A 13059-nucleotide genomic window follows, 5' to 3' on the forward strand; every position below is an offset into this window, starting at 1 on the left:
AGGATTCGTCTTAGCGTAATTAATATTACTGAGATAGTAATTCTAGGGTTATCAAGGTTATATTAGGAATGATAGTAATCAGGTTGGCTAATCTACAAGACATAACTAGATCAATAAGTCCAATTATGTTGACAAATAATATTTATACAATTATTTGATGAAAAAACAACTGCTATAGGGTATGGTGATAAAGCTGGGTATAATAGGATCAATGAGGAAATACGAATTGATACTTGCCTCTGCTGAAGTCCTCAAGGGAGTTCTGCTCGAAGTCTTGCTCTCCCGGCTCCTCCTCCTCTTTCTCGAACGCTCTGATCTCTAAAATGCAATATATAACAAATAAAATAAATACACACAACCACACAATTTAGCTCAAAAAATTATGAAAATGAGGAGAACAGATTGGGCTTGAACTTAGATGAATATTAGCGAAAGAATTGTTGAAATCAGAGCTGAAACGAAGGAGAAACGAGCTTTCCAAAATTAAATCAGGAAAAAAGGAAAAAAGTTACTGTTTATCTAGGCCGTCCAGAGTTAGGAGCAATGGCCGACAGGGAAAACACAGAGAAACGATCTAGGCAGGTTTTTTGGGCGTCGGGAGCGAGCGTGGGGTGTAAGGGAGGGATCTCCGCGCTCGGCTTGGCCGGTGAGGCACCATCGACAGCCGGCGACGGGGGTAGAGGCCAGTGGCCATGGTGGCTCGGTTGCGGCTCGTGAGAGAGGTGGGGTGGGGGGGGGGGTAGGTAGAGGGGCAAGGGAGGAGAAGGGTGGTTGGGTGAAGCTCACCACGAGACCTAATTTGCCGACGACGGTCTATGGTGATGGATCGACGGTGGTTGTCGTTGGAGGAAAAAACAGTGAGAGAGGGAGGGAGAGAGAGGGGGTGGAGCTTGCCTCCACGAGCGGCGATGAGGTATGGAGCAGCAAGCAGCCAGGCCTTTATAGCCAGGTGAGGGCTACAACGGCTAATGGTGCAACACAGAGCTCCGTGTGTGGTACGGCGTGCGATGGCTTGTCAATGGCAACATGACGTGGCAATGTATCGGCTGGGCATGGAAAAGGGATTATATGGCGTGCTGGGCTGGATGAAAGGTGGATGCACGCGGCATGGGTGAAAAAAGCGGTGCAGTAGCCGAGGTGGTGATGACCTTTTCTTCGTGTGTGTGCCTGAATCGGCGAGGTTCTCGGATGCGATCGTCGCGCAGTGCTAGAGAAAAATGAGCGACGAGACAGTAGTAGACAACAACTTCGTCGTCAGTACTGGCAGAGGTTAGGCGGGTGGCAGGGGTTAGGTGGGTGGTTGAGTAAGAGGGGAAAGAGAGAAAGAAAGAAAGGAGAGAAAAAAATATTTTCAAATTTTTATTTGGATTTCTTTTCTCTAAAATAATTGTTGATTTTAAAATGGCTGAAATTTTAGGACGTTACATACTCGCAGCAGCAGCATCTTTTTGTGTTTGTTTGATGAAACCAAATGCAAAGCAAGATGTTACGAGCTTGTGGAATGCAATGGGCTAGATCCAATCTCCTGGCCTCGTGAACCAGAAAAAAATTGGATTGTTTTGCGAAAGAATCTTGTTGGCACGTTTTACTCGAGAGATGAAGAAGCAGGACAACACGACAAGACGAAGCAAGCGATGTGCAGTGCAGTGCAGTCTCCATCAATTTGTATCGTCGCAATCCCTCCCTCCCTCCCTTCTTCCCCTTCCCCTGCCTCACCATTACATCAGACGAACCAGGGAAAACGGAGCCGCAGCCTTGCTTGCTTGCTTTTCCCTCCCTCGCGCTTCCCCCCCTCGCCCTGGAGTGGAATCTCTGCGGCTGCTTTGCTGCCCAATCTTTTGGAAAATCTCCTCTTCTTCACTGTACCGATCTTGTTCCCCAATCAGAATCCCCAGAGCGATTTTTCTTGTCATCAATTATTCGCTCTTGTGATGGAGGCCTGCTCTGCCTTTGAATCTTGAGGTTCTTGCCCTTGTGTGTCGGTGGGTGATTTGATCCGTCCCTTGGCACACAGCCGTCTTAGATGGCTGGACCTGCCTCTTCTTCTTCCTCCGTCGCTTCTTCTTTGGAGGAACAATAGCCCTCCCTGGTGGTTCTTGAGGAAAGGAGAGGACCGGCCATGGCGTCGTCATCGAGGATGAGCAGGGCTCTTACTCTGCTCCTCCGCGTCCTCTTCCTGTGCAATGCGCTGTCGGTCGTCCTCCCGGCGAGGACAGCGAACGTGACCATCGGCGCGCTCCTCACCTTGGACTCCGTCATCGGGAGGTCGGCCAAGACCGCCATCGAGCTCGCCGTCGCCGACGTCAACCGCGACGCCGGCGTGCTCAGGGGGACCAACCTGAGCGTGCTCATGCAGGACACCAAGTGCAGCGGCTTTGTCGGCACCATCCAAGGTTAGGTACCTCCGGACTCCGGCCTAATTGGTTCTTCCTGAATTTTATTTCAAATTCCTCCTCTTTTTCTGGTGGTAATCAGGATTCAACTCCTAGTCGAATTAGCTAGCTAAGCAACGAATCAGGAGTCATTTGAGTGGTTGGCCTGTATGCATCAACCTCTCTATCTCTGTTTCATTTGCTTCCTTGCATTATTGATTGACTCTCGTGTAGATTTCTCTTCTTTTTTCTTTTCTCGAACAGTCCGGTCAAACTCGAACTCACGCGTTACACACCTCCACAGCAATTTTTTTTTTTTTTTTGAAAAGAGCAAAGCTCAATTATGGTTGAAAAGAAAAGACGCCTGTCTTGCATTAGTGAAGCTCTAGTTAGGTACTAGTCAACGGCCATGGAAGGATGACTGAGTGATCGAGCAGGGAGGGAAAGCTCAGCTGACATGGTGGACAACTGTGCTGTGCTTCTGCAGCGCTGGAGCTGATGGAGAAGAAGGTGGTGGCCGTACTAGGTCCCCAGTCCTCGGGGATCGCGCACGTCGTCTCCCACGTCGTCAACGAGCTGCACGTCCCGCTGCTCACCTTCGCCGCCACCGATCCGGCGCTCTCCTCCACGCAGTACCCCTACTTGGTCCGCGCCGCCCACGACGACTCCTTCCAGATGAACGCCGTCGCCGACCTCGTCGCCCACTACGGCTGGAGGGAGGTCACCGCCGTCTACGTCGACGACGACTTCGGCCGCGGCGGCGTCGACGCCCTAGGCGACGCGCTAGAGGACATGCGCTCGAGGATATCCTACAAGGCCGCGTTCCCGCCCGGCGCCGACCGCGCCGCGCTCGGCGAGCTCCTGCTGCAGGCCAACATGATGGAGTCCCGCGTCTTCGTCGTCCACGCCAGCCCGGACTCCGGCCTCGACATCTTCGCCGTCGCGCAGACCCTCGGCATGATGGCCAGCGGCTACGTCTGGATCGCCACCGACTGGCTCGCCGCGGCGATCGACTCAACGCGGCCGACCAGCCCCAAGACGATGAGCCTCGTACAGGGAGTGGTCACGCTGCGCCAGTATACGCCGGACTCCGATGCCAAGAGGTCCCTCGTGTCAAGGTTCATCAGCAGCAGGAACAACGCGACCGCGAGCTTGAACGCCTACGGGCTGTTCGCCTACGACTCCGTCTGGATGGCGGCGCGCGCGATCGATCAGTTCCTGGACGACGGGGGCAACATATCCTTCTCGCCCGACCCGAGGCTGCGCGACGCCAACGGGAGCGCGCTGCGCCTGAGCACGCTCACGGTGTTCGACCAGGGCGACCAGCTGCTGCAGAAGGTGATGCTGGCCAACTTCACCGGCGTCACCGGCCGCGTGCGGTTCGGCTCCGACAGAGTCCTGATCAACCCCGCCTACGAGGTCCTCAACGTCGGCGGCACGGGCGTGCGGCGGGTCGGGTACTGGTCCAACTACACGCGCCTGTCGGCCACCGCGCCCAGGCTGCTGGACAGCGGCCTGGGCGCGCCGAACAACGTGAGTCAGCAGCAGCTGTACAGCGTGATCTGGCCGGGGGAGACGACCGTGCCGCCGCGCGGGTGGGTGTTCCCCGACAACGGCAAGCCGCTGAGGATCGGCGTGCCGTACCGGACGACGTACAAGCAGTTCGTGTCCAAGGACTCCGGCCCGGATGGCGTGAGCGGGTACTGCGTGGACGTGTTCAAGGCCGCCGTGGGGCTGCTCCCGTACCCGGTGCCAATCTCCTTCATCCTGTTCGGCGACGGCGTCAAGAACCCCAGCTACAGCGAGCTCGTGCAGAAGGTCGCCGACAATGTCAGTCGCTGCACTTGTCTCAATTTCTTCTTGCGTTGCATTGATGGTCAAGAACTGAATCTGCCATTGCATATATAGTACTTCGATGCTGCGGTGGGCGACATCTCGATCGTGACGAACCGGACGCGGGTGGTGGACTTCACGCAGCCGTACGTGGAGTCGGGGCTGGTGATCGTGTCCACGGTGAAGGCCAAGAGCTCCAACGAGTGGGCCTTCCTCAAGCCCTTCACGCTGGGGATGTGGGGCGTCACTGGCGCCTTCTTCCTTTTCGTCGGCGCCGTCGTCTGGATCCTCGAGCACCGGTTCAACCCGGAGTTCAGGGGCTCACCGAGGAAGCAGATCGTCACCATCTTCTGGTTCAGCTTCTCCACCATGTTCTTCGCGCACAGTAAGTAGATTGCTTGGCTTGTTGGAACTCGATCTCAAGTGAACTGGATGGATGAACCCAACTGAATTTGTGCAGGAGAAAACACTGTGAGCACGCTGGGTCGGTTCGTGCTGATCATCTGGCTGTTCGTGGTGCTGATCATCAATTCCAGCTACACGGCGAGCCTGACGTCGATCCTGACGGTGCAGCAGCTGTCGACGGGGATCCAGGGGCTGGACAGCCTCCTCTCCAGCGACCAGCCCATCGGGTACCAGGTCGGCTCCTTCGCCAAGAGCTACATGATGCAGGAGCTCGGCGTGCCCGAGTCGCGCCTCAGGGAGCTCGCCATCGACAACTACGCCGCCAGCCTACAGCGTGGCCCAAGCAATGGTGGCGTCGCCGCAATCGTGGACGAGCTGCCCTACGTCGAACTCTTCCTCTCCACCAACTGTCAGTTCAGGACGGTCGGGCAGGAGTTCACCAAGAGCGGATGGGGATTTGTAAGCTGCTCCTCCATTCTTGAATTCAGTTCAGTGGTTGGTCTCAAACTCTCATGTCTGAAGCTTGTTGCATCGCATGGTCACTCCGACCGATGAATGGACAGGCGTTCCAGCGGGACTCCCCCCTGGCGGTGGACCTGTCGACGGCGATCCTGACGCTGTCTGAGAACGGCTACCTGCAGCGGATCCACGACAAGTGGCTGAACACAGGGACGTGCGCGTCGCAGAGCAGCGACGTAGGCGCCGACAGGCTGAACCTGAGCAGCTTCTGGGGCCTCTTCCTCATCTGCGGCGTCGCGTGCTTCATCGCGTTGTTCATCTACCTGGCGAGGATACTCTGCCAGTACTGCGAGTACCACCGCCAAGGCGGTGGTGGCAGCGACGATGGGGGCGCGTTCCCTGACCCGGAGAGGAGCGTGCGGCGGCCGGCTCGGCTGAGTAGCATTCGGGAGCTGATGACGTTCGTGGACATGAAGGAGAAGGAGGTGAAGATGGCCATCAGGAGCAAGTCCGGCAACAGGCCGCTGGACAGGTCCATCAACAGCAGGTCCGTCTCCGAAGGGACTTCCTTGTCGCGGCCGTCGTCGCTGTCGCCGATGTAGCTTGCATTGCGACGGCGTTCTTCAAAGACACGGGGAGATTTCTGACTAAGTAGCAGGGTAATTGATATAGTTTGAAGCTGAAGACACTTACATTTGCTAGGACGCCGTGTAGCTGTAGATGTAGGTGTAGATGTAGGAAAGGAAGGAAGAAGGCGTATGTAATGTACTAGTGGATGCAATGCACAAAACTTGCTCAGGACGACTACACGATCTATCTGTAGGGAGCAAAATGTACAAGACATGTAGACACGTATGGTGCCTTCCTGAAGGCATCTGGCCGGCTGGCCCTGGTCAATCTTGCTGTGAATTAACAAAGCTCGAAGGCAATTCCTTTGGATGAGCTGCAAACCAATTTTGGTGGTAAATGCAAAGTCACATCGAAGAGAGTATGCAGGCCAAAGAGCCTAGCGGCCTGGGCATCCTTCATCTCGAAAATTTTGGCAGTGCGCTCTGGTTGGTTATGGCACGAGTGGCCGACAACCCAGAAGGTTTGGAGATTCCATGTGATATTGTGAGGAACCGTCCAAATAGTATTCCAATTAATCATCAGGAGGATCATTATTCATAATCACAACCTCGACGATTAACCAGAATACCATTTCGGTAGTCCCGGCACGTGTTTTGTGCCCAGGATCGGAACACATGTCTTCCAACTCAAATATCACAACACAGTTTAATAGAGAGCAAATAATTAAACTGGATTACCATTATTAAACAAGCAACTGCTTCCACAATTTACAACAAAAGAGGAACAACAACAACTATGCAGCGGAAGAAAAACCTATACAACAAAAGAGTATGGAGCCGTATGCCCTTAGGCTCCATACCCAAAAGCGCCGGAGTTCGGAGTAGAAGGTGCTACTCCTGCCCGCCACCCTGATCGGCAGGCACAAAGTAGCCGAACACTGCCTCTTCTTCGCCGACCTGCGAACCTGAAAGCAACTTAAGGGCAGCACCCTTAGTACGAAGGTACTAGCAAGTCTTACACAGTATGAGTATATATATTCTCGACTCCAAGGATCATGCATTTAAAGCTGTAGCAAGGATTAAGACATGTTTAAGTTCATTAAGCGGTAAGCAACCTAGACTCTAGGTGTAAGCAACTGACTTAACCAACCACCGACTCAAACCCTGCCAACCAACTGATCAAAACAGATATATAACAACAAGTGTATAAAAGCAAACCATTCCCACCAAACCACCAACCACATACCGACCAAACCACCCCAATCCAACCATGCCACAACCCACATCGAAACTCTACGACCAAAATATGGTCGCTCGGTGGAGATAAGCGATAGCGATGCTCATAACCGAGAGCGCGGCAGTTCGAACTGATTATACACCCTGCAGGGGATACTCCTGGACCCACACGACACAGGGACCATACGGCTTGTGCCACCCGCTAAGATGCGCACAAGGGGGTACCCGTGACAACCTTTCCCAACCAGGCCCAACCATGTGGATCAATCATAGCTCGGCACGGCGGTATTAGAACTACTCCCCGAGCAAACTAATACCGCTAAAAGCCCGGACTCAAACCGGACTCACACCGTCTATGACGAGGCCCACATGACCACGTCTGCGAAGGTAATCGGCTCGCCTACCATTATATCAGCATGTGGTGAGTAAGGTATGTGCTAAAGCCGACTACACCGATGATCGGTGCTTAACCGGTGCAAGCGGTCTACGGTGTCCGGGTTCCCTCCCCGAACTGCCTGAGGACTCCTCGTGAGCAGATGACACCCCTAACACCGCCCACACCTCGTCTCAACTCACCACCCACCAAACCGACTCATCATCAACACAACCATAAGTGTGAACAAGTAATAAGTCCTAGGCTCGCGACAACGGTGGACGCCGTCGTCGACTTCTACCGGAAAGCCTAAGTACCACTAAGCATAGCGAACTAAAATTAGACCTCGATGACACCAGTAGGCTCCTAGGAACAACACATGACATGTGACCGAAATGGGATAATGCATCGGTATAGGTTCTACCCAACTCAGTACCCGACACATGCAATGTATACATAAGCGTAGATAACATATTAAATTTTCAAGTAGACACGGTGCAATATGAACGAGGCTTGCCTTGCTGCCCTGGATCAGAAAGGTGGGACGCCTCACGATCGCCCACGGCCTCCGGGATCGACGGATCGGCGTTCACTACAGAAAGCAACGCGTGCAATGTAATGAGCATGTATGAAATGCGACCATGTAAGAAAAATATGCTCCACAATACATGACAACATTATTCCAAGATCGTACTGTCCAAACCAGAATTTTCCAAGTGGTCTCAAAAAATTTGGAGTCCCTACGAATTAACTACGAATTTTACAAGCTATCAGCTATCAGGAAAGCCTGATAAACCGTGCTCGGGGTGCCCGAGATGAACAGTACTCGCGGGTACCCGGGATAAACAGTACCCGGGGCGCTCGAGGTGAACGGTACCCGGGGTGCTCGGGGTGAACAGTACCCGGGGTCCTCGGGATCGACCGTGCTCGGGTGCTCGGGTGAACAGTACCCGGGGTCCTCAGGTGAACAGTACCCCCCGGGTGTTCGGGAGTGCTCGGGGTGAACAGTACAGCGGTGCTCGGGTGCTCGGGTGAACAGTACTCGCGCTACAGTAAAATCAGCCTCGCGCAGCTCCAGAACAGCCGCCATTACGAAGGGAAAAACTGGGCTAAACTAACCTGGAAGTCTCTATAAATCAAAAGTAAAAATACCTAGAAGGGTGTACAGGGTCTAGACTTTGCTCAACCGCCTAGCAACATGATTCCTAACTCAATTCCACATAAATCCTCATTTGTTCCCAGACTGCAGAACTTTAAGAACTTTGCAACCCTAGTTCCAGATTCAAGATCTATCCAACCAAAAATGAGCATACTTGCCATGGGAGCCTAGCAGACTCACCCAAGGTCCTTTGCTGAGGTTGGTGACCGCCAGTTGAAGGAGGAAACAACGGAAAATGGCTTAGAGAAGAGAGGAAAAACTGCTGCTTCCTTGCTTCTCCCAAAGAACACCAAACAAGTTCAGAACCAGCTCGAATTCTTTCGGGGAAACTGAAAATGAATTGGATGGACGAGTAGTCCTTGAGCTGGTGGTCACGTGAGTACCACATACGTACCTTGATCTTGCTCCCAGAGGTAGGGATCCAAAAGGGGAAAAAGGGAGCCTAAGAGAGAGAGTGAGAGACAGCCAACTCCAACTTGCTTCTTCAAAAAGTCTTATCTGGTGGAGTGGGTGAGTAGTACGTATGGGCAAGCTTTTTAGGGGGAGAGATAGTGTTGTTGCCCACCTATAGAGAGATATTTTCCATCCAAGTGAGCCCCATTTACCTAGAGGAAAGTCCAGACTTGCTTCTAGCTCTTTTATTTCTCTTAGTTTTTCCTTCTCCCACCTCATTGATTCAAAGTGAGGTGCTCCAGTGACCCAAACTAGAATATGAAGCTGAAATTGCATATTTTTAGGATTAAAACACACAATTACGGATTTTAGGACGTGACAGATATAACACGGACTCGCTGCTCTTCCCTAGTGCTACTTTGTTTATTCCTTCATTCGAGTAGCACGACCCGTCGTTGGTCATTCATGTCTGCCTACTTCCATGCACCAATACTGCTCCATGCATCTTCGGTGCAGTGCATACAAGCTACGTACATTTGGTAAAGTACTTGCCAACCAAGTGTGTCAATGAAATAAGCACAGGACGGAAGGGAAATGTATGTAAAATATGTTGGGCAATGAGCTCTCATGTCATTGTGCCTGCTTCTTGATGGCTCTCCTCATCGTACTGGGCCTCCTTCGGCTCCAAATCGATAAATTGGTTTGAGTTGTTGGCCAAATGTGATATGCTTACTCTCCCTTCTTTCCTGATGTATTCTGCAACAGCCTTCATCTCCTCAGTGGATATGTATATGAACTTCCCCCGATCATCCATCACACCAGATAGCCTATCTGTTAAATAAAAAATAACAAGCTCGTCAGTCCAAACAATGTTGAGGGCCTCAGTAGTCGACAGGTTTCAACATATGCAACAAGATGTAACTCGGATAATATCTCCGTATATAAGGCAGAGGAGGCTAATTCATAGTTACAAATTGAAAGAGGGCAAAAATTACAAAGCGGTAGAGGAGTCACATACCCATGCTTTCCAGTGTAACAATTCTGTTGATGCAGTCCTGCAAAATAGTAAACTAGTCATAAGCAAAGCAAATGCAAATTGTAAAACGCTAGTAAAGGACGAAAGCAAGGTTTACACCTCAAACTAGAGAATCGCAAAACAGAGGGAGATTTTCTTGGTAATGGTATTGAATGTGCATAGTGTTCTTCACAGTCATTCTAGTTCACATCTATGGATTTACTGTGGTGCTCTGATCACTAATCTTTTGTAATGATTCTCAATGTTTACAAGTCTGGCGAACAGTAGACTTGGGAATTTACTGCAGAAAGTATGCCAATCTCATGCACGAGGTAAATGGACCAAGACAGAATGTGTTCAGAAAATTATCACTACACAGTTCCAAAATCTGTATCAACTAGCTGCAAATGCTGGTTGGGGAAACAAAATACAGGCACCATAACAAAACTAATGTTGTCCAAATGGATATATTTGAAATGCGGAAGTGTTTCCTGGTGGCTCTTGGGGAAGTTTTTTGGTTTGTCTTCTAAAGAGAGAGAAAAAAAGCCTCGCCTCAACTGTGCGTCTGCAAATCTCTCGCATTGTTAGGGTGCTTACCTAAAATGAGCCTTTTTTCAATGCCTCGCATGAGACATATATGGTGAGACTAGTCAGGTAATTAGTTTGCATATGTACAAATACAGTGAACATAGGGGGGACAGAAATTTAAGGCAAGGCAATTATCAGATCAAGGGCTCAAGGCAAAGTCAGCTTGACACATGATCCTCAGTGACAGAAGATGTGCAAAACAGAAAATCCTGAAATGCCAGTCTAACACTGTCATAGCAACCTAGAAAACGGGGTATCAATTGTAAGCTAGAAGGACTTGCCTAACAGATTTGTCATCATTTTTATTTAAATATGATAGGATCTTACAGTTCTGGAGAGCATAAGAAGATACTTAAGCTAATCATAACAACGCACTCTGATGTATAAATTATTTAAGTACCTGAGTTCGCATCCTGAACTCTGCTGCCAGGTCCTCTAGGGGAACACACTTCTGCTTCTGGAAAGTTTATGGACAAATTAACAGCAAAGGTTGTCAGTTTGCTCTTAACCAAGTATATCGTATCAAAATAGTATACTCAAGGTCATGACAGGAGAATACTGCAGCCTTAAAAAATTCCGTTAGCAAGAGAGATAAAAGTTGCATTACTATAACTTCTCATAAGAAACTCAACAGAATTCAATGTTGCAGAGATGCAACGGTAGGTGTCTCCAGACTAAAGGGCAAACCAAGCACATATTCATTTATGCTGACAGTGACCTATTATGGAGTATCGCAAGCAAATAAAAATATTTTGTTGTCAAATTTTGCAACAAAAACCTGTCATTTATCAAAATAAGCATGGAAACTTTAAGTTGCACAGTCATGAGGGTAAAAGTAAAGATACTTGCTTTCAACACATAATGGGGGGCCTGCATACGCTAGCATGCAACATTAAACTAAATTATGTCATCAAACACAGAAAGTGTACCTTGATGTATTCCACAAAGTTGTGGAGCAAACCCTGACCGTCATCTTGCGTCTCACTCTCTGTTGTACCTTCAGCATCAACCGAGAAGGCCCCTTTCCATTTCTCGAACTCTAGAGCAGCGGCTTCCTCCTCCTTTGCTTTTCGTGCCCTAGCTTCTTCTTCCTATAGCAGTTAATAATCATCTTATCATGAGAGTTCAAAACATAACAGCATTAAACAACGGAGGTATCAGCAGTTAAAGAATCCCTAACCAGTAATCTCTCTTGAGCCTCACGCTCCTCATCCTTCTTCCTCCTCATTTCCGCATAGCGATCTTGTTTAGTCCTTCTTGAATCCCGTGCAGCATCTTCAGCCTTGCAGGCACACAATTTTTTTTTGTTCTTTAAGAGAAATCAGCACAATCAAGAAATTCAATAAAACAACAACTGAGCCTTTGTCGCAAGCAAGTTGGGGTAGGCAATCAAGAAATTCAACGGAAGGCATCGATGCACTATCCTTCCACTATCGATTTCAACATGAACATCAAACTGGCAATCACATATTTGCATTGACAAAACAAGACCATTACGTCCAGATGCTGCAGTAAAATGTGCAATGGATCCCCTTGTACTAAGATTCAAATGCCTATATGAATCAATCATGCTAAGTTGGTTGTATTTGCTCAGAACTGAATGTGTATATCGACACACAAAATACCTAGTCGAGGAATTAAATCTGCCCGTGCAGTTTAAATTGCAGTACAAGAGTCCAGCTGAGATACAAATCATCGTAACACAATTCGATAAAATTTAGCTTCCAAGTATAAGCAACTGAAATATTGCAGAGCTTCGCATTGTACAGTAATTTGTAACCAACCTGACGCTGCGCCTCACGCTCTTGCCTTTTCTTTTCCTTCTTGGAGGATTTGGGGACGTTGTGACCCTCCGGGACCTCCTCGTCGTCACTGTCCCCATCGTTCTCTGCAACTGCACATTCAAAATCCGTCAGAACGGAGGCTAGGGTTAAGATGCAATCGAAGGGAAAGGAAAAAAGGTGAGCGCTTTTCGCTGTTGTGGTACCATCGCGGCTGGTGGATGCGGCAGAGGAACTGGCAGTCGCAGCAGCCGGTCTCCGGCGCATGCGGCGCGCCGCAGCGCCACCGCGCACCACTCCGTCCCCCTGGAGAGTTAGCAAGAGGTGTAATTAGGTTAGGTAGCTAGACGGATGGGAAGTCTGGCAGGGCGTGGGGATGCCGCACCGGGAGAGGCTGGGGCGGGAGGCGGTGGCTATCGGAGACGGGATCGGAGCGACGGCGCCAGAGTAGGAGGGGGAAGATGGCGAAGACCAGCAGCATGCACACCACGGCGCCGAGCACGCCGCCGCCGTCCATCTCCCCGGTCGCCGGCTTTGGGTTTCGATTCGGGGAAGGATGTAGCCAGTTGCATGTTAAGGAGGCCCAATGGAGGCCTATGCTTCGGCCCAGGAGTACTTATTTCTACCTTTCCTTTCTTCATATTTCTTTCTTTCTTTCTTTCTAGTTAATATCATATTTTCTTCTTTATTTTGGTGAAATCTAATTTCCGAGCGTGCACATCCGTTAGTCGCGTGGCACGCACACCCTCTTCACCATCCTGATCTAGAAGCGCGCTCTACCCACCCATTGATCTAGCCTGCAGATGCCAAGGTCCCATATTGCATAAACTCTAGCATTGTAGTCACATTCTCATTTGCAGCAACATCTCCACTATT

General features: G+C 50.2%; 2 protein-coding genes across 2 annotated transcripts; one reads left to right on the forward strand and one right to left on the reverse strand.

The window, feature by feature from the left end:
* The first annotated feature begins 1681 nt into the window (after positions 1-1681).
* LOC133890583 (glutamate receptor 3.4-like) lies at positions 1682-6060 on the forward strand. The gene is made up of 5 exons (XM_062331026.1): positions 1682-2393; positions 2860-4202; positions 4281-4590; positions 4666-5069; positions 5174-6060. Exons 1-5 carry the CDS (start codon positions 2120-2122, stop codon positions 5669-5671), a joined length of 2829 nt encoding a protein of 942 aa, XP_062187010.1. The 5' UTR covers positions 1682-2119; the 3' UTR covers positions 5672-6060.
* Positions 6061-9203: 3143 nt separating this feature from the next.
* LOC133891509 (DDRGK domain-containing protein 1-like) lies at positions 9204-12766 on the reverse strand. Its single transcript, XM_062332238.1, has 8 exons — positions 12569-12766; positions 12390-12489; positions 12187-12296; positions 11583-11684; positions 11332-11493; positions 10803-10859; positions 9818-9854; positions 9204-9630 (listed from the first exon to the last, which is right to left on the reverse strand). The coding sequence occupies exons 1-8, from the start codon at positions 12698-12700 to the stop codon at positions 9425-9427; spliced, it is 906 nt and encodes a 301-aa protein (XP_062188222.1). The 5' UTR covers positions 12701-12766; the 3' UTR covers positions 9204-9424.
* Between the last annotated feature and the right edge of the window lie 293 nt (positions 12767-13059).

This window comes from Phragmites australis, chromosome 14 (assembly GCF_958298935.1).
Source record: "Phragmites australis chromosome 14, lpPhrAust1.1, whole genome shotgun sequence".
Lineage (NCBI taxonomy): Eukaryota > Viridiplantae > Streptophyta > Magnoliopsida > Poales > Poaceae > Phragmites > Phragmites australis.

Bases quoted from the DNA above. Each gene is read 5' to 3' on its own strand.
- LOC133890583 (XM_062331026.1), top strand. From the start codon at position 2,120: ATGGCGTCGTCATCGAGGATGAGCAGGGCTCTTACTCTGCTCCTCCGC. The intron at 4,591-4,665 runs GTAAGTAGATTG...GAATTTGTGCAG, and splicing joins CACCATGTTCTTCGCGCACA to GAGAAAACACTGTGAGCACG. The intron at 5,070-5,173 runs GTAAGCTGCTCC...ATGAATGGACAG, and splicing joins CCAAGAGCGGATGGGGATTT to GCGTTCCAGCGGGACTCCCC.
- LOC133891509 (XM_062332238.1), bottom strand. From the start codon at position 12,700: ATGGACGGCGGCGGCGTGCTCGGCGCCGTGGTGTGCATGCTGCTGGTC. The intron at 12,490-12,568 runs GTGCGGCATCCC...CTAACTCTCCAG, and splicing joins TCCCGCCCCAGCCTCTCCCG to GGGGACGGAGTGGTGCGCGG. The intron at 11,685-12,186 runs GTTGGTTACAAA...TGTGCCTGCAAG, and splicing joins AGCGTGAGGCGCAGCGTCAG to GCTGAAGATGCTGCACGGGA.